The 24,109-nt window shown below is 38.5% G+C and overlaps 1 protein-coding gene and 1 long non-coding RNA gene across 2 annotated transcripts in view; one reads left to right on the top strand and one right to left on the bottom strand.

Moving 5' to 3' along the window:
• Positions 1 to 24,109, bottom strand: part of ROS1 (ROS proto-oncogene 1, receptor tyrosine kinase) — a 119,315-nt gene that overhangs the window by 20,897 nt on the left and 74,309 nt on the right. The window contains exons 29-39 of the mRNA XM_010861810.1: positions 23,170 to 23,314; positions 22,066 to 22,298; positions 21,802 to 21,978; positions 17,593 to 17,761; positions 16,486 to 16,603; positions 13,320 to 13,510; positions 11,293 to 11,376; positions 7,476 to 7,608; positions 6,031 to 6,193; positions 4,672 to 4,736; positions 3,612 to 3,741 (exon numbers count right to left, since the gene is read on the bottom strand). Of these exons, the coding sequence (XP_010860112.1) occupies positions 3,612 to 3,741; positions 4,672 to 4,736; positions 6,031 to 6,193; positions 7,476 to 7,608; positions 11,293 to 11,376; positions 13,320 to 13,510; positions 16,486 to 16,603; positions 17,593 to 17,761; positions 21,802 to 21,978; positions 22,066 to 22,298; positions 23,170 to 23,314 (1,608 nt within the window). The remainder of the gene's footprint in view (positions 1 to 3,611; positions 3,742 to 4,671; positions 4,737 to 6,030; positions 6,194 to 7,475; positions 7,609 to 11,292; positions 11,377 to 13,319; positions 13,511 to 16,485; positions 16,604 to 17,592; positions 17,762 to 21,801; positions 21,979 to 22,065; positions 22,299 to 23,169; positions 23,315 to 24,109) is intronic.
• The window catches only part of LOC105004257, a 124,496-nt gene that overhangs the window by 39,610 nt on the left and 60,777 nt on the right, over positions 1 to 24,109 (top strand). Inside the window, exon 2 of the long non-coding RNA XR_827202.1 lies at positions 21,469 to 21,524. This is a non-coding gene — a long non-coding RNA (uncharacterized LOC105004257). The remainder of the gene's footprint in view (positions 1 to 21,468; positions 21,525 to 24,109) is intronic.

The following is a 24,109-nucleotide window of genomic DNA, read 5'->3' as shown; positions in this document are numbered from 1 at the left end:
AGCAGGAAAGACAACAGAAGGACTAACGTGCACTTGAAAACCGATCATCGGAGCCACTAGGACACTAGTGCTGAATAGGATTCATTAGAGAAAAGCAGCGCTGTGAGTTCCTTCAGCCCATCTTCATTGTCTCTTCTCTCTCCAACAAAAAACTAAACGAAGAAATCTACCAAGAAACTTTCTTATTAACGTCTCTTCCCAAACCTTACTAAAGTGACCTTGTAGAGGGAATATTATAATCTCATGAGGATGAACAGATGAGAATAGATAGAGCACGAGCCAACGTTTTGGAGGAAGGAAAGCAGATGGAGGCATGGTCATTTAGCAGAGCCCATAGAAATGAAAGCTAGCTGCCTGCAGAGAAGAAGGCAAGAATTAAGAGATTTATTTTTTTTACTATGCTGCTACTAAGTCGCTTCAGTCGTGTCCGACTCTATGTGACCCCATAGACGGCAGCCCACAGGGCTCCCCCGTCCCTGGGATTCTCCAGGCAAGAACACTGGAGTGGGTTGCCATTTCCTTCTCCAATGCATGAAAGTGAAAAGTGAAAGTGAAGTCGCTCAGTTATGTCCAACTCTTCACGACCCCATGTACTGCAGCCTACCAGGCTCCTCCATCCATGGGACTCTCCAGGCAAGAGTACTGGAGTGGGGTGCCATTGCCTTCTCTGTTTTTTCACTATAGAACCCTATAAGTACTCTGGAATTGAAGGCAGCAAGTATCTCTGAATGCAGGGGTGAGGAGTAGGGTGAAGAGCAAGGTGAATACTTAAAAGCTTGTTTATGGGCTAACTAGAGCCCCTCACTGCATCAGGAGGCTTTCCTCTGCAAACCGCACCCCCACCACACACACACACATACACACAGAACCAAAACAATTCCAGGTTCAAAGATACCAGTCATGCTGAGGCTCTGTGCTGAAAATGGAGAAGGGAATTTAACAAGCATCCTCATTCCGAGCCTTGAGACCCCCCAGCTCTCTTCCCTGCTTTGACTCCCTGAACTGAGGCTCATGCATTTATTGCCCCAGCAGGAGACCAGCAGACTCCTCTCTGGGGGAAACTGGCATATGCCAGGGAAGACATCCAGATGCTGTCATTAGGGGACCCCAACAGAACAGCAGGGTCCCACCTGACAACAAAAGGAAGCTGCTTGGACACATAGGCTCCAATCAGCTTCTTAGGGCTCACTATTAAATATGCAGACCGGCCACAAATTACCACACATTTGAGAAAAGCTTCTCACATTACAAACAGATCCCAGAACAAAGAGGCAAAAAGGAAGTCAAGACAATGTAGGAAGCAAATTAACACTTTAAAAAAAACACTATAATTAGTATCCTAGGAAAGATAAAAGAAGATTTTGCATGTATGGAAAAATCAGAATACTATTTGAAGAGGCAGTCAAAATATAAGAATGAGTCTGTGGAAAATTAAATTTTTAAATTCTATTTCAAAGTTGAGGAAATATACCAGAATTGAGAGCAAAAATGCAGAGTAGAAAATAGGAGAAAATAGTTAATAAAAAGATAAAACAAAGATGACTATTATCCAAATAATGGGATTTTTAGAACAAAGAAATAAAGAAAACAAAGAGTTAGTTGCCAAAGAAATGATATGAAAGGCATGATTTTCCAGGCTGAGCATCCAGATGAGTAAAAAGTACCACAGATAAGGAGAAGTTCCTAAAATTTTCCAAAGAGAAGGGCAAAAAAGCAGGTCACTGATCATTTGTCCAGGAATCAGAATGGCATAAAAGGTTTTAAAGACAGTTGTAGAAGCTAGAAAACAAAGACAAAGAGGATTTAGTTTTGAGGAAAAGGGATTCTCAACCTAGAACACAGCAAATCATTAATCCAGTGTGAGGGAATAAAAAAGAACATTTCCTCAAAGTGGAAAAAAAAAGGAGATTTTTGCCTCTTGTGCTTTCTCTTTTCTAAAACAGAATAAAATCGTGGAATTGAGGAAATAAGGGCCCAACATGGAAATTACCAGGGTAAACGTGAAGGAAACCCCTAGATAACAGCACTGTAGAGACCAGAAGACAAAGTGCCCTTATCAACTCCATGAGGGAAGTGTCCAGGGGAAAAATTGTGAGGAGCTGGATTATCCGATACATTTAACCATGTTGAGAAAGGATTACAGTTCTGCCAGAAAGTCTAGGTATATGGAAAGCTAAGCAAATGGGGGGAAAGAGGCATTTATTAAACTACTCAAGAGAAAAATCACAATCATAGTATTTGAGTATCTTAGCAAATAATTAAATAGGCATAGCAATGTAAACATGCAAAGGTGATTTATCTGCAAATTGGGGTGACTGTCAAAGAATGGGGAAAATGAAGTTTTTCTATGTGTAGAGCTGATGGGGCTGGGCTGGTACATGACTACTTTTAGTCAAGAGTAGTAGTCATGACTACTCTTAGGTTAAATCTTTGCCTCTCATGGCAGACAGTCAATAGATTTCCCCCAAGGCTGAAAACTCACTGTGTACCATATACGCAGAGCACTTAGGAACGCAGAGGTAAACACCAGAAGGAATGAGCAGACACCTATTTTTCACCATAAACCTTGTCATATAGTTCAGTTTTTTACGCATATAATGTGTACTTTGCTGGGTTTCCCTAGTGGCTCAGACGGTAAAGAATCTGCCTGCAATGCAGAAGACCTGGGTTCGATCCCTGAGTTGGGAAGATCCCCTGGAGATGGTAATGGCTACCCACTCCAGTATTTCTGCCTGGAGAACCCCATGGACAGAGGAGCCTGGCAGGCTACAGTCCATAGGGCGGCAAGAGTCAGACACAACTGAAGCAACTTAGCACGCATGCACGCACATGTACTTTGATAGAAATAAAAAACAGAATTTTTAAAACTACAGATTTAAATTTTAGTTACTTGTTTTGTCTCAGGTGTTTCTCATCTGAGACCTAAAGCAAATTCCATAGGAGATGAGACACCACCCCCGCCCCCAAGCCTGATTCAACACGCAGGCCACAGGATTTCCAGCGACCACCTGTGCAGGGTGCTGCTCTCGGCCCGGGGGAGACGGGGACGATGCACTGGGGCTGCATGTTGTAAGAGGAACCCCAGAGCAGACAGGACCTCTTAGCATGATGGTAGGAAAAGAGAAAGTAAGGAGCTGGATGGGGGGCATGAAGGAGGATGCATGACATCAAGAGATCTGTTTTTGAGATGCCTGTGAAAATCCATACGGAAAATGTCAGCTGGGGAGGAACGTATAACCTAGTACTTGGTAAAGAAATGAGGGCTGGAAATTTCAATTTGTGACATAAAGGCAGGTAAATTAACTACAGAGAAACTCCACACAGTCTCTGTTCTTGAGAGAACACGATTCTGGCAGCATGGTGGTGGTGGGGAACCTATTTTTCCATTAGATACTAAAAACAGGCTCAATCAGCCAGAAAAGGCCAGACATTAGCCCAGGGTTCTAGTTTGAGTAATCCAACATGAAGTAAATACAAGAATTTTTCTGATGAAAGTCGTCTAAATTTCTACCATCAGGCAAAACTGCAGTCTATTGAATTTAAAAGAAGATTAAGAGGAACTTAAAGGTCATTTGCATTACCAAACCAATAGTGTGGACCCCACTTCCTACCGGCGTCATCCGGGCTTTACGCAAATAGGTAAGAAGGTCTCCTCCTTCCATCAGTTCCAGGATAATGTACTGGGGTTCGTTCAGCAGACAAACTCCAAGCTGCTTCAGAATGTTGGGATGATTAAACTTGCTAAAAGGTGGAAACAGACAGGCAGGTTGACATGTCAGCAACAGAAGTCTTGTGAAGGCCTTTGTGAAACAGCAAATCTTTATTTCTGATTTCCTTTCAACCCCTGATTTTTTTCTCCCTCTAATAAATGAAAGCCTCCTTTTCATGCCTGCCTTACAGAGGTAATATTGCAACCCCTAGTGGCCAAGGCATGTGCATAGAATAGGGGTAGTTTCAGAAGAAGTGGCATTTATATCAAGTATTTTATGTTTGGGGGGAAAAAAAGTAACTTTAACTAATACCTTTCTTCAAAAGACATTTTAAAAAACACTACATTTTTGGTCATGACAAATATGAAATAATTCTCTCCCTTTTAGAGAAACAATTCAGACACACAGTTTTGGCTACAATTGTTTTCTCAAAAGGTCAAAGCAAATAAGCCCCAAATGGTCAGAACCCACAACCTGGGACCCTGTCGACCACCACCTCAGGGTTATTAAAATGTACCTGAGTCATTTTCATTACTATTAACTAACTCTAACTTGAAGACAAGTTTACCAAGACCAAGGATATTTTCACTGATGTCACTGTGCTTAAGAGAACTCTCCCTTACTTGGTCTACTTGACTTATGATTACACATTTAGAAGAACATAAGCATATTTAAAGCTTATCAGCCTCAGAAATCCCTTGCAAAGCATGCTTCTTATTGGAGGTAAAAGAAAAGACCTATTGTCTAAGGACTGCCTGTGCCCAGACTCAGAGAATCTATCATAAAAATCTATTCTACAGAATACTTGTCTCTCCAGACATACTTCCTTTTAAATTTCAGCCATGCTTATTTTGAACATACTCTGTTATGTCAGCTGATTTTGAAAGTTAAAAATCCACGAATCATATGTAAAAGCTTCCTACCCATACCAAGGGAAAATTGTTTCAGAACTGCCTAATACCTCATCAGATGTGCTTCCTTCAGGAATTCAATCTTCTCCTGGTCTGTGGAGCCCTTCTTCAAAGTCTGCATAACATAAAACAAGCCAGGAATCAGTATAGCAGACATTTCTGTGAGCTAAGTAGGTTAATGGAGACAACCTTTGTTTTGTATCTTAAAAAACTATGTTCTCCAATTCCCCAGCCTTTCTTGCAAGCAAGGTGGTCATATGACTCAGTCCTGATCAATGAAATGTAAGGGGTAAACTGTTGAGGAGGTGTGTGGAAATTTTTTACTTTCCTGAACATATACATCTCACACTATCCTTCCCCCTTTCCATATCCTGAATGAAGATGTGATGCTTGATTCTTTGGCAGCCATCTTGGAACCATGAGGCACCACTCACGTACAAAGTCGAGAGAATTTCAGATATAGTAGCTCTGGCTTGACACAGCACTATACCAAAGCCAGAAGTCATCTTGTTATGTAAGAAAAAGAAACACTTGTTTAAACCACTTGAGATTAAAGTATGTTAAAATGCTATCAACTGGAAATGGAGAGAGTTTTGCAACTTCTCTGACAATTTCTCAAAGCAATAAATTCTTAACAAACAATAATCAGGATAATACTCAATTACATAAAAGATACGTCATCTGTTGATTAAAAGAAAGTTTAACAAAAATACAAGAGTATATCCAGTGCTTCCTTTTAACTGCATCAAATACACTATGATGAATAATTTTGTAGTACAGGGGTCAGCAAACTACAACCTGTGGACCAATTCTAGGCTATCACCTATTTTTGTATAGTTATAATCTGAAAATAAGTGTTTCATTTTTATTTTTCTAGTTTTATTGAGGTATAATTAACTTGTTACATTTTGAAATGGTTGAAAAAAGTTATAAAAAAATAAGAGGACTGCATAACACATGAAAATCATGTGAAATGAAAATTTCCATTTTTATAAATAAAGTTTTACTGGAACACAACCACAGCCATTCATTCACATATTGACTGTGGCTGATTTCACACTGCAGTGCCAGAGCTGCATAGCCAGAACTGACACCATCTTGCTAGCAAGTCCAAAATATTTACCATCTGCTCTAGCACCAAGCACTGCAGTTATCTTAGAGTATATTTGAAGGGGAAAACTCTCTGCTGGTCTTAGCGAATTAGTAACCTCAGATGTAACTGTTAATAACAGAACTTATGCAGGAAATGGAAAAAGCACTGTGATTTCTGTAGCCATGGATAGGCTTCTACCTTCTCCTAGTCATCTTTTCAGTCAAGATCACTCCTTTTTTCTCATTGTTATATTTAAAATAAGTCCCTGTCAATAATGCAGACATAACAAGCCGAGGAGTTAAAAGAGCCACATTACCTTCACAGCTACTTTGGTTTCTCCACTTCCAACGCCTAAGATGTCTACCGCTGTCCCTTCATACACTTCTCCAAAGGCCCCGCTTCCCAGCAAGAGACGCAGAGTCAGTTTTCCCCGAGGGAAGGCAGGAAGACTTTCAATCTCCTCTTGGGTCGGAAGAGTACTGGAAAATAACGTTATTTTTGGTCTCCCAAAATGCATACGGTTTATAAGTGGATGTGGGTGTTAGTGTTTGAGAATAAAAAAGGAGGAGAAAGGGAAGAGAAATCTCATGGCTTGGCAACACTGTAGTGCCTTCAGTGTGACATGGTGTTGTGTCTACATTCCTATTCCAGTCCTATTCCACCTTCTAGAATATTCCTTCTGTCTTCTGAAACCCAGACAGAGTAGATTACTTTACTTCTAGGCAGCTTCCTTTTGATAACATGCCTGTGAGTTCATTGCCTCAAAATTTTTCACTGTAGTTTGTTTTGTTAAAATTATCAGCTCGTATTTTCTTCAGGTCACCTATTTGTATAAAAAGCTATTGCAAATGAGTAATAAATACAGCTGGGCTCATGAGCTCAAAGCTTTTACTTTACTTCATACACCTAATCTCTCATGTAATACAAAATTTACTATGATCGCAACATCATTTCTTGTCCATCAGATTAACTTTTAGAAAGTCAAGTTTCTCACTTGGAATATTATGAGCAGGAGAAAATTCATCAGCATTAAAAATGCTTTGAGCTTTTAAAAGAGAATCTTGAAAATCAGATACACTGCATATTTTCTCAAGGAAAAGCCATCTCTGAAAAGCATATTTAAGTCACCTCTGTGTCTACTCCAAGTCCTGTGTTCTTATGTCTTTAAATAAATTTCTAGAAACAAGGCCTATGACTATATACAATCCTTTTTGCATGGAGCATAATATAGTGTCTGTCTTTTAAATGAGACACTTAAATATTGTCTTAAATTATGATGACAATGGAAGTTAAAACCTCATATATTTTAGAGAAGTTTTGTAGACAATCACCATACAATTTCTGAAAACAGAAAAAAATTGACTTAATAGCACACACAAGAGAATCCGTCTCTTCTTATTGAATCAACCATATTACCATCTACTCCCTTCCACGTAGTATTTATCTCTTTGTTTTACTTATTTTTAAATTATGTGCTAAAACACTAGGAAACATTTGATTTTTGTTCATGCTTCTTAGGATAGGATAACAACATAATTTGCCATCCATCCCAGGTCACATTTGAGAATGAAAGGGGATGTTATTTTTGAATATGCCAGAAAAATGAGCATAAACCAGGACAGTCCTGGGCAACGTGGCACTCATGAACACTCTTTTTAGAGTAGCCCACAATAGGATCACAGAGTCCAACATGACTGAAGCGCCCTAGCACGCACACACTCTTCATCTAGGTGTCCCGTAATGCCAGCACAGGTTACATACTGTATCGCATAGCAGGCGTTTGCCAGCCCCACTCCAGTGGCCAGGCTTCGAAGTTCAGCCAATTCTTGGTCTTCGTTTATGAGAACCGTCAGCCCTTCCTTGGGAGTGCTTTGATTCTTTAATCTATGCCAGACTATCAAGAAAAAAAAGCATAATTTACCAAATGAAATATTGCTTTCTTTTTCTTTAGAAAAGGCTGCTAACAATACATTTTTAAAGTTTATACTGAACAACATTATTGATAGAATAACCAAATTTGATTGAAAAAAATAGGCCCATAATAGAAAAACTAACTAAATCCAGGTAAAAAGTCATATGAAAATGTATAATTTATACCACATCACATTTTATCTCACTTCTCAGTGTAAATCTTAATATATTTCCGATTGCTGTTATAAACACGTGGAAGTATCTTACTATCAGAACTTATTTCACAAAATCACTCATAGTCTAGAATCAAAATAAACCAAAGCAAATCTGCATTATAATTGTTAGTGAACAAATTCATTTTTGAATCCAGATACATCCAGGTTATTCTCCTCAGCAGACCTAAAGGATGCTTTCTATATAACGGCATGCTTTATTTTAAAATGCAGAGTACAGAGTGTATATTCATTGTTTTTCATAATACACATACTTACGTATATAGAAAGATTATTAGAATGAAATCTACCAAGTATTAGCAATGGTCCTCCCTAGGTGTGGAATCATGGGTGATTTGTATTGTTTTCTTCATACAACAGGCAAATATTATTTTTATAACCATAAAACATGTTATATTTTTCAAAGATTAAAATACATATGTCATTAAGATTGCCCATCTATACTAGAATATTGACACAAAAGTTGAAAACAGTAAGGATGCTTTGCAAGATGATGCTTAAAATTTGAACTTTATTCCACAGTAGCTTCTGTACCCAACAGGTGAGAGTTTTACGCAAGTGAAATTTCATCTGAGGGACCACACAGGAAAAGATCTTAAGTACTTATGCTAATATAATTTTTCTAAACCTGAAATGCTCTTACCACCCATCTTTCATTTTTAAAGACCCAGCTCAAGACTCCATATCCTCAGGGATGCTGTCCAAGACCTCTGCAACCTCTGTTGATATCTCATCTCTGAACTTATAAGACCAACTGTGGCTCTCAGTCAGAATGGCTGTGTCACTGTCTTCTACATTCCATTTACTACTTCCTTTTATTGCTGTTTAACACATCTGTCTTATTTTACTTTCTGCACAGGATATATCTTGAAAGTGAAAGTGAAAGTCACTCAGTCATGTACAACTCTTTGTGACCCCATGGACTATACAGTCCACGGAATTCTCCAGGCCAGAATACTGGAGTGGGTAGCCTTTCCCTTCTCCAGGGGATCTTCCCAACCCAGGGATCGAACCCAGGTCTCCCTGGGTTCTTTACCACCCAGGTGGATTCTTTACCAGCTGAGCCACAAGGGAAACCAATATGTCTTACCTCCCCCATTAAACGACAAGCTCCTGAGGTCAGCAATTATACTTCTTATTTTTAATTGGAGGATATTTGCTTTATAATGTTGTGTTGGTTTCTGCCATTCAACAACATGAATCAGCCATAAATATACATATATCCCTTCCTTCTTGAACTTTCCTCCCACTCCCCATCACACTCCTCTAGGTTATCACAGAGCACCATTACAGCTTATTTTCCTTTGCTCCCAGTGTAAGGCTCATGTTGCACAGTAGATATAACCACTCACCAAAGAGTAGGCTGTTGATGCTTATTTTAAAATCTTTGTTTCAATTTTGTATTTATAAGTATTTATGAGAACCCTCAGCACAATTAAAATTTTTAAACAATTGGTATTTTCATTATTTGAATAACTCAATCTTTCCTCATGCACTCACACAATTCTACCAGTAAAACCACATGCACTATTACTAAAAGCAAAAGAACCAGATTAGCTTAGCTCTACTCAAAAATGCATGAGTTCCACGTAGAATAAAGACCTTTAAGTCCTGAGAAAGTCAGATATCCATGAAGTGTCTTGAAAGCACAATAGGTTGTCTGAAATTATCTCACGTTCATCCACTAGAGTCATGAGTTTAGACAATGATGTACAAGTAGGCAGGCAAAGGTCAGATGAAGGATCCTTCACATAATACTCCTTCCCAGTAGGAAAGCAGACAAATAGTCAAGCCTATATGCCAACTGCCAAATATACTACAGTCATATGCATAATTCTGGAGGGGCTGGCTTAGTGGCACAAACATCAGCTGTGCAGTACTTAGACTCCCTGGAACCACAGGTTAAAATCCTGGCAGGGTCAGATGAAATTTTTAGCTTTCCAAGTTAGCTGAAGGAATCATATATTCCATATATTGTCTGCTGTGGAATGTTTGAAAAGAAATCTCAATTCAAGTTTCAACATGCTAATAGCTATGACTCTAATCAGTTTGGGGAAATAATACAGATTTAGGACATGGAGTGAAATATTAACTTTCTTTATCCTGAGAGTTCAACTTTATGTTTGTAACTTTTCCTTAAACTTTTCCCTATTTATTAAAAAAAAAAAAAGAAGTCCCAATTTCCTGACTATATGCTTGAGTGTTGGTTTCTGGTAAATATCATGTCTTTTTTGTAATGCTTCAGCATGTCAGAGGCTCATATGTTAATGACAGAGTGACTGTGTATCTTATAATCCAAATCAGGACATTTTAGGAAACTGAAAGAAAGTAGTAGTAATGACTATAATGGAATGATGGGGATAAAGCAGGATGTATAGTCAACTATGATAACCTGAGAGTGAAAGTCTCTCGGTCATGTCCGACTCTTTGTGACCCCATGGACTATATAGTCCATGGAATTCTCCAGGCCAGAACACTGGATAGCATTTTCCTTCTACAGGGGATCTTCCCAACCCAGGGATCAAACCCAGGTCTCCTGAATTGCAGGCGGATTCTTTACCAGCTGAGCCACAGGGGAAGCCCAAGAATACTAGAGTGAGTAGCCTATCCCTTCTTCAGCAGATCTTCCCAACCCAGGAATCGAACCAGGGTCTCCTGCATTGCAGGCAGATTCTTTACCAACTGAGTTACCAGGGAAGCCTGATGTATGATAACCTGATAGGTCTAATGTTTAATCACCTTTTGGGGGCTTGTCCCTGTATTTTCTCATTATTAAATGTTTAAATAAAGACTTTTAAGACTAACGTATTAGTATAAAATTAGTGATGAGAAATAGCTAGCTTTCTATCAATCTAGCCAAACTGCTCTACTTTCCTGGTTATTTACAAATGAGCAGAGATTTGAAACAAATAGACCAGACATCCAAAAGTGAGAGTGAATGCTACAAGCCAGAAATGGATCTTCTGCAAGAGGCCCTGTTCATTTTAAACTGGGCTGTCTGCTTGGAGACCCAGACTATCCTGAACAAGGGTATCACTGGTCTCCCTTTAATCCTCTACTTTTTTTATACCCAGAGTTATTTTTCTTTTACTTTTTTCAAACTATAAGTTACAAACACTTGTTATATAGCCAATCTGTAATACTGTTTTAAAAAAGGCTAGAAGTTGGTGCCTTAGCAAGTGGTTTTACCTAAAGAATACTGTGAAGTATAAATATGGATATATTTTTCATAAAATGGTTACCCCAGATTAGAAAAAAAAATTCACAGGGTTTAGTGGTTATTGAAGCATAGCCAAAGGTAACATTGTGAATTTCATGAATCTATTTCATGTAGAAAGTTAATCAGATATAAATTAAACTCAGATAAATCAATTAATACAATCAGGTAAGCAGTTTATTACCTATTGATGTATTTTTAAATCTATTATACTTACCAAAGATTAATGGGATTGTAATAACCAGAAATATTCCAATTATAATAGTAAGTATAAAGCTTGTTTCTGGTATCCAAAAACCATCTAATAAAATAAATGAGAAAAAGAACATAATTCAAAGAGTAAAACTCGACTGTCTCAGTATTATGCCAGAATATGCCAAAGTTAGCCCCTACTGAATTTTTGCAAGCCAATAGTTAAACCATCAGTAGCTTGAAATCATCCATGGAGAGAGTATATTTACACTGTGAGTAATCAAAGTCAAGGGTTTTTTCCTCTTTTTTCATTTCCAGTGATCTGGTTTCCAATATATCATTGGGATATACCCACCCTATTTTCTACTTTAAAATGGTTGATAAAACATGAATAATCTTTTTAATGAATTTGGGACAAAGAAGTCTCAACTTTCATTTATCATATAGTTGGGAATATCATTTCCTCTATAACGTCTTCATATACATTTAATTCCATGAGTATTTAACCGAAGAATATAAACATGAAAACATGATGTGTGTGTGTGTGTGTGTGCTTGCTAAGTCACTTTTGTCTCATGGCTGACTCTGTGGGACCCTATGTACTGCAGACTGCCAGGCTCCTCTGTCCACGGGATTCTTGAGGCAAGAATACTGGAGTGGATTGATGTGCCCTCCTCCAAGGGATCTTCCGAGCCAGGGATCAAACCGACACCTCTCACATCTCCTGCGCTGGCAGGCGGCTTCTTTGCCACTAGCGCCACCTGGTGAAAACATGGCACCTGCTCTTAGTTTCACTGAGAAAAGAAGACTTGGGGACCAGGGCTAGGCAATCTATGGCATGCAGGCCACATGTGGCCATAGTAACCTGATTTTGCACTACTCATGAACCAAGAATAATTTTTACATTTTAAAAATATGATCAGGAAAAAAAGAAGATGCTACAGAGACCGAATGTAGCCTGAAAAGCTTAAAATATTTACTATTTGGTTCTTTCGGAAAAGGTTTGTGGAGCTCTTCTCCAGGTAACTAACTATAATACAAATAAGAATGACTTCAGTTTTGCATAGCGTAATGTGCTGTGTGTGTCTAAGGAGCAGCAGATAAGCATCACAATGGGTACTGATGGATGAGAAGAATTTCAATTGACAAAGTGAGGGAAAGAAAATCCCAGTTAAGGGCAAGTGGTACGTGGTGCAAGCCTGCATTTGAGGCTGAGGGAACATGGTGTCATGGAAGTTTGTTTGTTTGTTTGTTTGTTTGTTTACCAGTTTGGTATGGCTATAGCCGTAAGGATAAATATTGGGAAAGAGGAACCACAATCGAAGGGCAAATCATGGAAGGCCTTAAATGCCACAGAAAAGTTTGTACTAGCTTCTGAAGGCAGTGAATGGAGAGCCATTTCAAGATTTTCAGAGAGCGGTGTAGTGATCCAGCTTGTGCTTCAGCTGGATTAGCTGTCAGGAGTGGGGTTAAGCCAAGAGCACGGGCAAGAAGTGGTAGCTTAAGTTAGGAAAACCAAAGTAGAAACAGGAAGAAGGGAACTTAGTAGATAGAAATCAAGATAATAAAGTCAACAGAACTTGGTGACTGAATAGAGGGGAAAATCAAACATGGTACTGAGATTTCTAACCTATGTGATCAGAAAGACGATGCATTATAAACAAAAATAGGCTACCCAGTGGAAGATGTAGATATTGGGGAAGAGACAAAGTTGAGTTTCAGGTGTGTTGTGTAGCAGATGAGAGAACCAGGAACAGAAAATAAGGCTGGATAAAAACCAGACTGCGAACAACCTTGGAAGTCCATCTAGGAGCATGGACTTCATGCAGTAGGCATTAAAGATCAGCTGACGGTTACTGAGGAGAAAAAGGACATGTTGATATTGATGTTTCAGGAAGCTCTCATCACATAAAATGAATAGTTCAATAGTTTCTATGGTAGTTTGGTGAAGTTATATAGTCACTCAATTACTGCTAATGCTGAGAATACATTTATCTTTATCTCTGAATCCTTGTGTAATAAGTTAGTATGTAGACAGACATGGTAACATACCTCCAACTAATGTAATATCCTCACTGATTCCACTATATTCACCAAACCCCAGATGATTTACAGCTGCTACTCTGAACTGAAATGTTCCTTTCAGGTTTTTGGACTTCCATGTGCAAATGCTATTACATGAGCCATTAAATGCCATCTTCCATGTTAAATTCTGGTTCCTTGAATCATTTGAAGTGCTCTTTCTGCAAAAAAAAAAAAAAGAGCAGAATCATAAATACAGGAAATATACAAGACAATATATGTGTTATTTCTAGATGCTCATATATCATTTTAATGACAGAACTCCAGAGCGTCTCCTGTTGCACACTTTGCCCTTGATCTCATTCCTCTCACATGGTTTGGCTACAGAACATAGCAGAGTCTTATAAAGTCATCCCAGCAATGCCTGGAGCCAACCAACTCAGCCCATCTGGAAAATGACGAATAATCAATGGCTGAGAGACAGCTGAAGAGCCTCTTCTTACTACTGGAGCGTGCAAACTTTCTTCAGAACTCCAAACACATAAGACAATGATTTCATACTTTTTAACTGGAAATTTTTTAATTTTTCTTAATTTTCAGTCTCTTATGCTACCTATCATTTACTGATACCATATCTGGATAAAATACAGAACATAAAATTGAAAAAGAAAATAAAATAGTTCGGCTACCAAAATTATCATTGTATCTGAGATTCCGAGCCTCATTGCTTCCAATTAGCCTACACCCTACCTCAGTATCAGTCCTCATTACTCTCCCTAATGAAACACGGGAAGAGAACAGAGCTGGGTTCAAAAGACATACTAAAATGACTTTTAACAGAATCATAGACTGAAGGTAAGCTCCAGGCCTTCCCATTATGTCTTTTCTGACAATGACCTTTTCAAGTCTGAGAAGGTCTAAAACTTTTCAGACCACAGCAGTTTTAGGGCATGGTACCAACCCACAGTCAGCTTGAAGATAAATAATGGAAGCCAGTTCTGCTCCCACTAACTGAATGAGTGTCCTGAAAGAGTACCAAGGACAGCAAGAGCTGAGCCTCCAAGGGACAGAGGATGAGCTAGGACATCAGGAGGACCAAGACAGCAGTGATGGTTACAACTGTGACCAGCAGCTAAGTGTCCTTGGGACCATCCTAAGTAAAGCTGTGGGACAGTGTTTCTCCTGCATCATGTGAAGCCTCATGTTGGGAACTGGCAATTTCAATTTTCAACCCAAACAACTCTGATCCAAAAGAAAGACCTTTAAACATGTATAAAGTGGTAAAACAATTATCCTTCAGTTAAAAATAAATACATTTTTTAAACGTATAAAGTGGCTCTTCACAGACATTGGCCACTAAGGAAGAGAAGGAAGACTTTTTATACTGATTGAGTACCTTCTATTTACAACACATCATATAGGGGCTTTTCCTATGCTGTATCATTTCACTGAATCTTCACAACAACCTGAAGAGGTAGATATCATCATCTCGTTTTACAGATGAGAAAGCTCAAGTTCAAAAAAGAAATAGAGCAAGGATTTTATATAGTCTATGTACTGGGTTGGCTAATCCCCCTCAAAATTCATGCCACCCAGACCTTGTGAATGTGACCTTGCTTGGAAACAGAGTCTTTTCCAATGTAATTAAGCCAAGATGAGATGGTCCTAGTTTAGGGTGGGTCCTAAATCCAATGACCAGTGCCCTCTTAAGAAGAGACACACACAAGGAGAACACATGAGATCACAGAGCCAGACTGGAGCGATGCATGTACAAACCAAGGAAAGCCAAGGATTGTGGCCCATCACCGAAAGCTGAGAAGAGGCAAGGAAGGATGCTTCCCTAGAATCCATCCTGCCAAGACCTTGACTTAAGACTTCCAGTCTCCAGAACTGTGAGAGAATATATATCAGTTGTTTTAAGCCACCTAGTTGGTGGTACTTTGTTCTGGCTGCCCTGGGAAACTCATGCAATCTACTCAGCTCCCAAGTGCATGCACTTTGCACTAAGACCACCAGTACACCATGAGCAAATACACACAAATGTCCTGACCGAAGAAGTTACTCTGAGATACTATGAGATCTTCTGAGATAGATGACACTTTATATTATTCTACAGTCCCTCTCCTGAGAGTAGAGACTTGGGGGCAAGGAAATGCAGAGTATTTACGGAGCTATGCACTAAACATGTTACTTAGGGGAATACACTGCAGTGCTCCTAGCAAGGCTATGGTGTGGCCTGGTTGGTGAACATAACTACAGTCATAGACCACCAAGACAGTTCTACAGGTCAGAATGTACTTCACTCTGCATTTTGTTTTTAAAAAGTACCAGACATTTCAAGAAGTTTTCAGTTAGAAATAAGCAAACATAATTCTCTAGTGTGAGCAGGAAATTTTTTAAGGTTATGGGAATGCCAGAGCAAGATGAAGCAAAAATAGATCTAAAGCTCAAGTTGCCAGGACTATAATTATGGAAGTGACTTTTGTCCTTGGAGCTTCTTAAAAGATGGTTTCATAGTCCCGTGAGGGGAGTGTCTGTGGAATTTGGAATTCTCTCCTCAAGCTGGCACGAAATCAGCTCATCTGAGCCAATTATGATTCACAGAGCTCCCCATACTGGCCGGATCTGAGGTTGCATATGTTCATCAGGTTTTCATCGAAGGCACAATTTTAGTCCCTGGGAACACACTACAAACTGTAACCTTGAAAATGGAGAGAGAATCCTGGGTTGCCTGTACACAACAGACCATTTCAGGTCTTGACTTGACTTTACCTTCTGAAATATACCAGCTCATTGTCAGTTCTCACTAGATCTTATTCATCTTTCTAAAACAAATCAGTCTCAGAAATTTATATACATATCATCATCTAACATCAAACATCAATTTAGCTTCTTAAACAGAATCGATATCAAGTAAATATTAGGTGCATGCTCAAAAGACTGAGTTGTTTCCATGGACAAGCTGTTGCAGATTTCTGAGAAGAATGACTATCTGCCTTGTAACTGAATGCCAAGGCTGACCACTAGGAATTGTGCAAAGAATGTTATGAGGCATGCAAGGCCCTTAAACTAAAGATCCCTTATGTTTACTTATAAATACACATTCATAAATATTGTTAATTTTGATCTAATAATACCTTACAATCAACTGCTTAGGTCTTTGTAATTTACAAAGCACTTTTGTAAACAGACATACCTGATTTCAAGGATATAGTACATAAGTCTGCTTCCATTATCATCAGATTTTTCCCACTGTATTGAATTTTTACTCCCTTCTAATAATTTTGGAATCCCTGGTTTACTTGGGAGCCCAGCTTTGGAAACAAAAGAAAATTTGATTGATATGTTAGAAGTATAAAATATTCTGCATAACATCTTTCTATAGACAACATTTACTAAGAGAAAAGCCAAATACATTAAAGAAATATTCAGAAATACGTTTATATGAGTGCATATGTTTAAGTGAGTACGTGAAGATTTTTATTAGTGACGGATTAGATAAATTTATGATAGGAGTAACAATAGATCTTCGGAGAAGGTGATGGCACCCCACTCCAGTACTCTTGCCTGGAAAATCCCATGGATGGAGGAGCCTGGTAGGCTGCAGTCCATGGAGTCGCGAAGAGTCGGACACGACTGAGCGACTTCACTTTCACTTTTCACTTTCATGCATTGGAGAAGGAAATGGCAACCCACTCCAGTGTTCTTGCCTGGAGAATCCCAGGGATGGGGGAGCCTAGTGAGCTGCCGTCTATGGGGTCGCACAGAGTCAGACACGACTGAAGTGACTTAGCAGCAGCAACAATAGATCTTAGCCTGACACAAAATAAGTGAAGCAAGTAAAAAAGATGATTGTAAGATTTGGAGCATTTTCCACTGATTCTTACAGGGATCAACTTGGAGTTATGGTATAGCTGTTAAAACACTGGTTAATTTAATATACTTGTTAGATTTTTTATTTTTAACATCTGGTTGTAGTAGTCTATACGTAAATATTTGAACACCCAGTGACACTGTTTTCATTTACTTCTTACTACAAAATATCATAGCTAGACAGAAAATCAGAATAATGAAAGGTGAAATAATTTTTCCCAGTTTAGGATCCTGCAAAACCAGATGAGTATTATCTCATTACTGCCTGTAAGAAACCCCTACCCCTTCTCAATTTCTTCAGTCAGTCTCTAAAGATAGTCATTTACTCTTTTAAGAAAAATCTCAACCTCTAGGATTAGTAAAGTAAGCGATGAGAAAAGAATTGAGAAATGTCCAGAGTTTCCCAAGTGTTGACTATGTTAGTACTCACCTTTAGTCTTAAAACTTCCCGGAAGCGAGGTGCTGTTTGCTCCTGTCCTGTATACCACCACTGCTCGGACATTATAGGACGCGTAAGGCTGTAGGTCTGTGATGTTACAGACATAAGCAGGACCTTGGCTGCACGAAGCTTTAACATGGTAAAACTCACCGTGCTTCCACTAGGAAAAGAAGTCTCAATTAACATTTTTGTTTCTTTAAAAAAAACTTCTTAAACATAGAAATTCAAAAGCCTATAGCAAGCATTAAAGCTTAAAGTTTATACTAAAATAAGAACTTCTTTATTATTGCAAGGTCCCAGATAGTATTCCCTTCCACCAACAGCAATTTTATTTTTTATGACAAGCTGTAAGTTACTTGAACAATGGTCCCGAGGATAAGTCCAAGGTGAGATGTGCACCTCTGACTGTTTATCATCGGGAGGATTATTTGGCTTCTCGGTATCCCTAATCATAGGCTTCTTTATCAAATCAGGATGGCTGAGGATGCAAATTCATAGCTGAAGGGAAATGATGGATTAAAACTGTGATATTTTCAAGTGCACACATTTGCTGATTTCAAAGTAGTAATATTTTCACAATATTTCACATTCTGAAGAAGTCCACAGTGACTTATAAGTGAAAACATTTAATTTTTCCTCCCCACACCCTCTTCAGGCATCTAAGCAACATTCCTTATTTTTCTACATAGGAAGCCTAGTTCCCTAAAAGAAGGAAATCTTTGCCTATTGTCACTCAATCACTAAGTAGCAAGGTTAGAAGTTAAATATAGGAAATGTTACTTTCATTTCACTGGGTCTGTAATTATAGCTATATTAAAATTCTTTCTCTGAAGCACTGCTTTTAAAGAATCTGTGTGTTTTTAAATATCTGTGTATTTTAAATAAGATACAAGATCCTTAATATCTTATATGAAAACAATGACTTTTTTCAACACACAAATAGGAGAAGACAGAGGATACGGCATTCTGTCAAGGGTTCTTCATGTATTTTCCCCAGTACAGTTTCCTAAGAAGATCAGTTTCCATAAATAAACCTTACTTTACATCTCCTTTTTCATTTAGCATTCACAAGGTCATGCCATTTCATTGGATGGGCACTTTATATTAGTTTTCTATTCAGTTAGAAATAATTCAGTATAGCCCCTTCAGGAAGTAGATCACCTTATTACAGAAAGAAAGAGGAACAGAAGGAACGAAAAGAAAAACCAGAAATGCTGATGTCAGAGACATTTCCTGTTAGACTCCTAAATGTCTCAGTCTCACTGATTCATATAGCCTAATGAAATAATGCAGATGCAGAATAATATTTATTCTGAACCTTCTGATGGGGGTGAGGGGGAAGGAGGAAGGGAGATGTTGAGTCCTGGCTGAAAAATTTTAGCCCTTTTTGGTCCTGCCTCCTTAATGCCTCCTTCAGTGAGTAGTCTAGATGGCCCAATATCCCACACCACTCAGAAATCATAAGAACTCCTTGGAATGTCAGGGAGATATTTGGCCAAGGGTTTTGCTAGAAAACTGTAGAGTATTGACCTCACCACAGCAATGAATGTTCTGGGCGGATCACTAACTTGTAGAGATGCCATGGGCTACCCCAGTAAATCTCAAGGGAGTTGGGATCTTCATTCATCATAGGCCAACAAGTGCAGGGGGGAAGGCTACCAGAGAGAATTTCCAAATTATTGAGCAAGGGTGTGAGGGAAATGGTGCAGACTATGTCTCAGAGACAGAAACTTCGGAAATGTCCAGTTCTGGTAGGGATTCCCCTGGACAGCTAAAAAAAGACAATTTTAATGAATTTTCATGAAAAAAATTTACCAAAGCAAAATTATTTATTTCTCCTCAATCTTAAATTGAATGTGTTCTTTTTCTGTGCATTACTATAATAAAGAATCTATGAAATCTAAAGACCAAGATAAAAGGTTAGCCCTTGTGCTCTAAGACTCTCATTTTTCCATGTAAGGAAAAGATGAAGACTGGAAGTTTATCTTTTTCTCCTTTTTCAGAAAGGAGAAGGGTGGAGGTGGAAAGGAACAAAAGAGATTAATTAAAATATGCATATTCACCTTTGCCATTCACCCCTCAGAGTTTCCGTGTGGAGTTACAAGACTATTTCTAACTTCCTATCATGATAAGGTAGGTTCAACTTGCTCAAAAGAAATAGACCTTCCAACTAGATGGCATCACCAACCCTCTCAGAACACAGCCTTCTACATTAGTACTTGTAGGTGATCATGCACGTAGAAGTTACCATCTTACATTTTCAGCTTCATGGTTTCTCAAGCGGTCTATCTAAAAACCTGTTCTGAGCAAGGGTAGAGGAGGTCTTGACACAAAAGCATCATATGAAACTCATGAGGACAGAACCAGGTGGCCCCTGTCTGCTGCCCCTCTCCTAAACTTTAAGAAGTGGGGTGGGTGGTGATGACTCATGTTCCTTCTGCAGAGGGACTAAGGAAAGCCTCTGTACCGATGAGTCAGCAATGAGGCAGAGGGTCCTCCCCTGCCCAGCTGTGATTCTGACTCATTGGGCCACCTGCCTGAGTGTCTAGCCTCTCATCAGTAACACGAGAGGCTGGAATCACCTCTAAGGTCCTTCCTCAGTTCACACCTTTGATATGGGAAATGAACTTTACATCCCTCCCCTTGACTTCAAGCTGAACCGCATTCAGTTCAGTGCAGTTCAGTCGCTCAGTCGTGTCTGACTCTGTGTCCCCATGAATCACAGCACGCCAGGCCTCCCTGTCCATCACCAACTCCTGGAGTTCACTTAAACTCATGTCCATCAAGTCGGTGATGCCATCCAGCCATCTCATCCTCAGTCATCCCCTTCTCCTCCTGCCCCCAATCCGTCCCAGCATCAAGGTTTTTCCAATGAGTCAACTCTTCTCATGAGGTGGCCAAAGTATTGGAGTTTCAGCTTTAGCATCAGTCCTTCCAAAGAACACCCAGGACTGATCTCCTTCAGAATGGACTGGTTGGATCTCCCTGCAGTCCAAGGGACTCTCATGAGTCTTCTCCAACACCACAGTTCAAAGGCATCAATTCTTTGGCGCTCAGCTTTCTTCCCAGTCCAACTCTCACATCCATACATGACCACTGAAAAAACTATAGCCTTGACTAGACAGACCTTTGTTGGCAAAGTAATGTCTCTTACTTAAATAGATGTCCCCCAAAAAGATGATCCTTCAATTTCTCCAATTTAAAACTGAATTTTTATGAAATGACTATTTTCTAAATAGGTAGTAAATCATCATAAACATGCTCAATGGAAAAAATCAAATTAAACTATGGTCTTGGTCTTATCAACTTAATACTTAGAGCAACTTATCACTGCTGTTGCTTATTTTTCATAGTTTTTATCTAAAAGTACAAAGGTTCTAAAAGTACAAGACTCTAAAAAATGTTTTATATAGTAAAATTTTAAAACCTCTGGGGAGCAACTTCATTTTTAAAAAAAATGAAGTCATGACCATATTGATTTGTTTTTACAAAACACTCCTAACCAGTCTTTATAAACATGGACACACAAATATATAGTAGTGAAAAATGCAATGTCACAATTATAAAAACTCAATAATCTATTAAGTATGTCAGTATAAAAATCAGTGTAGATTTTCCTTAGAAGTGAATTAATTAGATTAATTGATGCTTAAATTCAGTGGATCTCTTTACATTGGTTAATGCATGAAGATTTTTGAATGAAGAACTATTTAAAGTTTTCAAGCCAAGATCCAACTACTTTACAATAAACTAGTTTATCACTTACTTCTTTCCTGTTGCTATACAGTCCTTAAATGGTTGAAAGAACATTTATAAACAGATTTTAGGTTTATGCTTGTTCAGTTTTTTCCATTTTTTTTTCCATAGAATAAAACAAATTGCTACGGACTTCAAACCAGAGAACCATGCTGATAACATCTAAAGTAAGTAAAACATTATGAAACCAGTAAACCGTAATTTATACTCTTTTATGTGGAGCCTTTTAAGAGCAAATTAATCTCTCTGGGAATTTTTTCCATCAGAAATCAGTCTAGATAGCTTACCACATCCACCTGGAAAATCTGAACCAATGAATGTTGTCAAATATATCACTCATTTAATACAAGTGAATGCCCTCAAGATATTTTTTGGAAAAAGCCTTTTGATTTATTCTGTAGCATAAAACAAAGATTTGCATTAAAAGCGTACGTTGAGATGTACCTTTTGGAGTTCAAACCAAAATCTGATGGGGTGAACATTTGATGGAGCCTTCCAATGTAACTGCAAACTAGTGTTCTCTGGAAGAAAGGCGTAAGGTTTCTCTGGCGAGTCAAATGTTTCCACACTGACAGGGTGACTCTCCGCACACCACATTTCCTCGGCATGGCAGGCCAGAACCTTTTAGTAAAAGAGAACAATTGCTTAACCTTTCTCGAACCTTGCTCTCGAGAGTGGTAATTAAAGTACCCAATCCACTGGCCGTACCTTTAACACATAGAGTTTTCTACCAGACAGTCTAGTAACGAGGAGAGAGAGACTTCCATCTGGATATTCACTTTGCCTTAGTGGAATCTCTGGAATGGGAGCCAGATGAGAGATTGCCACCTGATAGCGGACGGACTCTCTTGGTCCATTTGGCTTGTGAGATTCCCGCCAGGATATAACGAGGCTGGTGTCTGACTGCACGGTTGTGTTAATGAGCCAAACTGCCTCTGGTACTGAAATAAATAGCAGTGCACAATAAAGGATGTTGCAACAGCATTGCAAGATGGAAAGAAGTCATAGGGTCTTGGTTGAGGAATAAGCGTATCATGTGAGCAGAATGAATGACAGATGTTCCAAGGGAAAGCCAGCCTCTTATATAACGGTAAGCTACCAGGCTGCCTGAAAGGCTCTCGCTTATTTTTGACTAATGACTAAATCATTCTCTGACTCCAGCTCAAGGATCTGGCCAATGCTGGTGAGTTTTGTGAACGCCATCGGAGACATGTGAAAGAAATGGCATTTCCTCATCATAATCGTCACCTCTTACAACACATTTTCAGACTCTAAATCCATTTTTTTTAAGGCAATGAGGTTCCATGACTTTGTATCTCAGTAGCCCTCGGTAAAATTCACATAGATCTATGGCTGATTCATGTTGAGGTTTGACAGAAAACAACAAAATTCTGTAAAGCAACTAAATTAAAACTTCAATTAAAAAATAAACAAAAATTTTAAAATTCACGTAGAGAAAAAGTTTGACTTTCCTGGGTCTCACCACGTGTACAGAGGTCTGTAAACATACAGGAAGAGAGTGACACTGTGTGGTGAGACCGAAGAATGTGTTTCCAGTAACACAGAATTGGTTATGATGTTTTGCTATATAGTTGCTTTTCATTTCGATGGAATGTTATCCATCATCTTCTGGTGTTAGAGAGTAAGGATGTCATCAGAATATTCTTCTACAAACACATTTTTCTTACTAAGTTTAAAAAAACTCACATAAGAAAGATTTCTTAACATCCAGATAAAAACCGAATATAAGCTCACACATCACATTAATTGCAAAATCCCACTCTAGAAACCCACACCATGCCCATAACTCACCTCCACTTTTAGTTTTTCCCCAAATCTCTTTTCCCAGAGGTATTTGTTCCAAAGGATCTGAATAATAATTCTTTACAGCTATCTGTATCATGTATGTTGAAAATGGTTGTAAACCTTCAATAAGGGCTATACTCCCCTGAAATTCCTGTAATTAATTTTAAAAAATCAATATCTTATTCTTATTTTTTGTACAAATGGGGAGAAATTATTTAATCAAAGAGAGAAAAAGGAAAAGACTCAAATTTTTTAATTTATTTTTAAATCTTGGATCATGACTGACGGTCTTCATTGTCCTAATCTGCCCAGACCTGAGTTGTTTAATGTTTCCAGGAATAAATGCCAAATGATTGGCAGCCCTCAGTCAATTGTGACTTAATTATTTCATGTAGGATGTTAAATTCCCAGAGGACAAAACTGTCTTATTAGCATTGCATTAGAAATTCAGCAGGAAGGTATTGTGAGAATGTGACACATAAGTTAATACAGTAAGCTACATTACCTAATCATTCTTAGAAATAAAACTTAAGAAACTGAAAAGGCTCTCCTTAAACCAATGGTTCTCAATTTTGGTTATACTTTGGAATCATCTGGGGAACTCTAAGAAAACACTGAGGCCTGGGTCCCACCCCTAGAGATCTGATCACATTAGTCTTAGGTGAAGCATGTGCTCAGAGACTTTACAAACTCCAGTGAACCATCAAGGTTGAGAACCACTCACTGCCTTTGATCCTTATTAATCACTGTGAAGCCAAAATGATAGATTAGCTCTAATAAGAGAAATGCCAATGCCAGTCTTAGTCAGCCAAATGATTAATCTCTCTCTGAAACAACTCCTTTTAGAAATGTGTAAAGAAGATTAAAATAGACAAAATTCAAAAATAAATAATGTATTTTTTTTTAATAGACAAATGAAGTAACAAGAATCAGATGTACTTTCTGT

The sequence above is a fragment of the Bison bison genome, unplaced genomic scaffold, assembly GCF_000754665.1.
Source record: "Bison bison bison isolate TAMUID 2011002044 unplaced genomic scaffold, Bison_UMD1.0 scf7180017864473, whole genome shotgun sequence".
Lineage (NCBI taxonomy): Eukaryota > Metazoa > Chordata > Mammalia > Artiodactyla > Bovidae > Bison > Bison bison.
The sequence above is the reverse complement of the archived record's forward strand: the minus strand, read 5'-3'. Positions and strand labels throughout refer to the sequence as shown.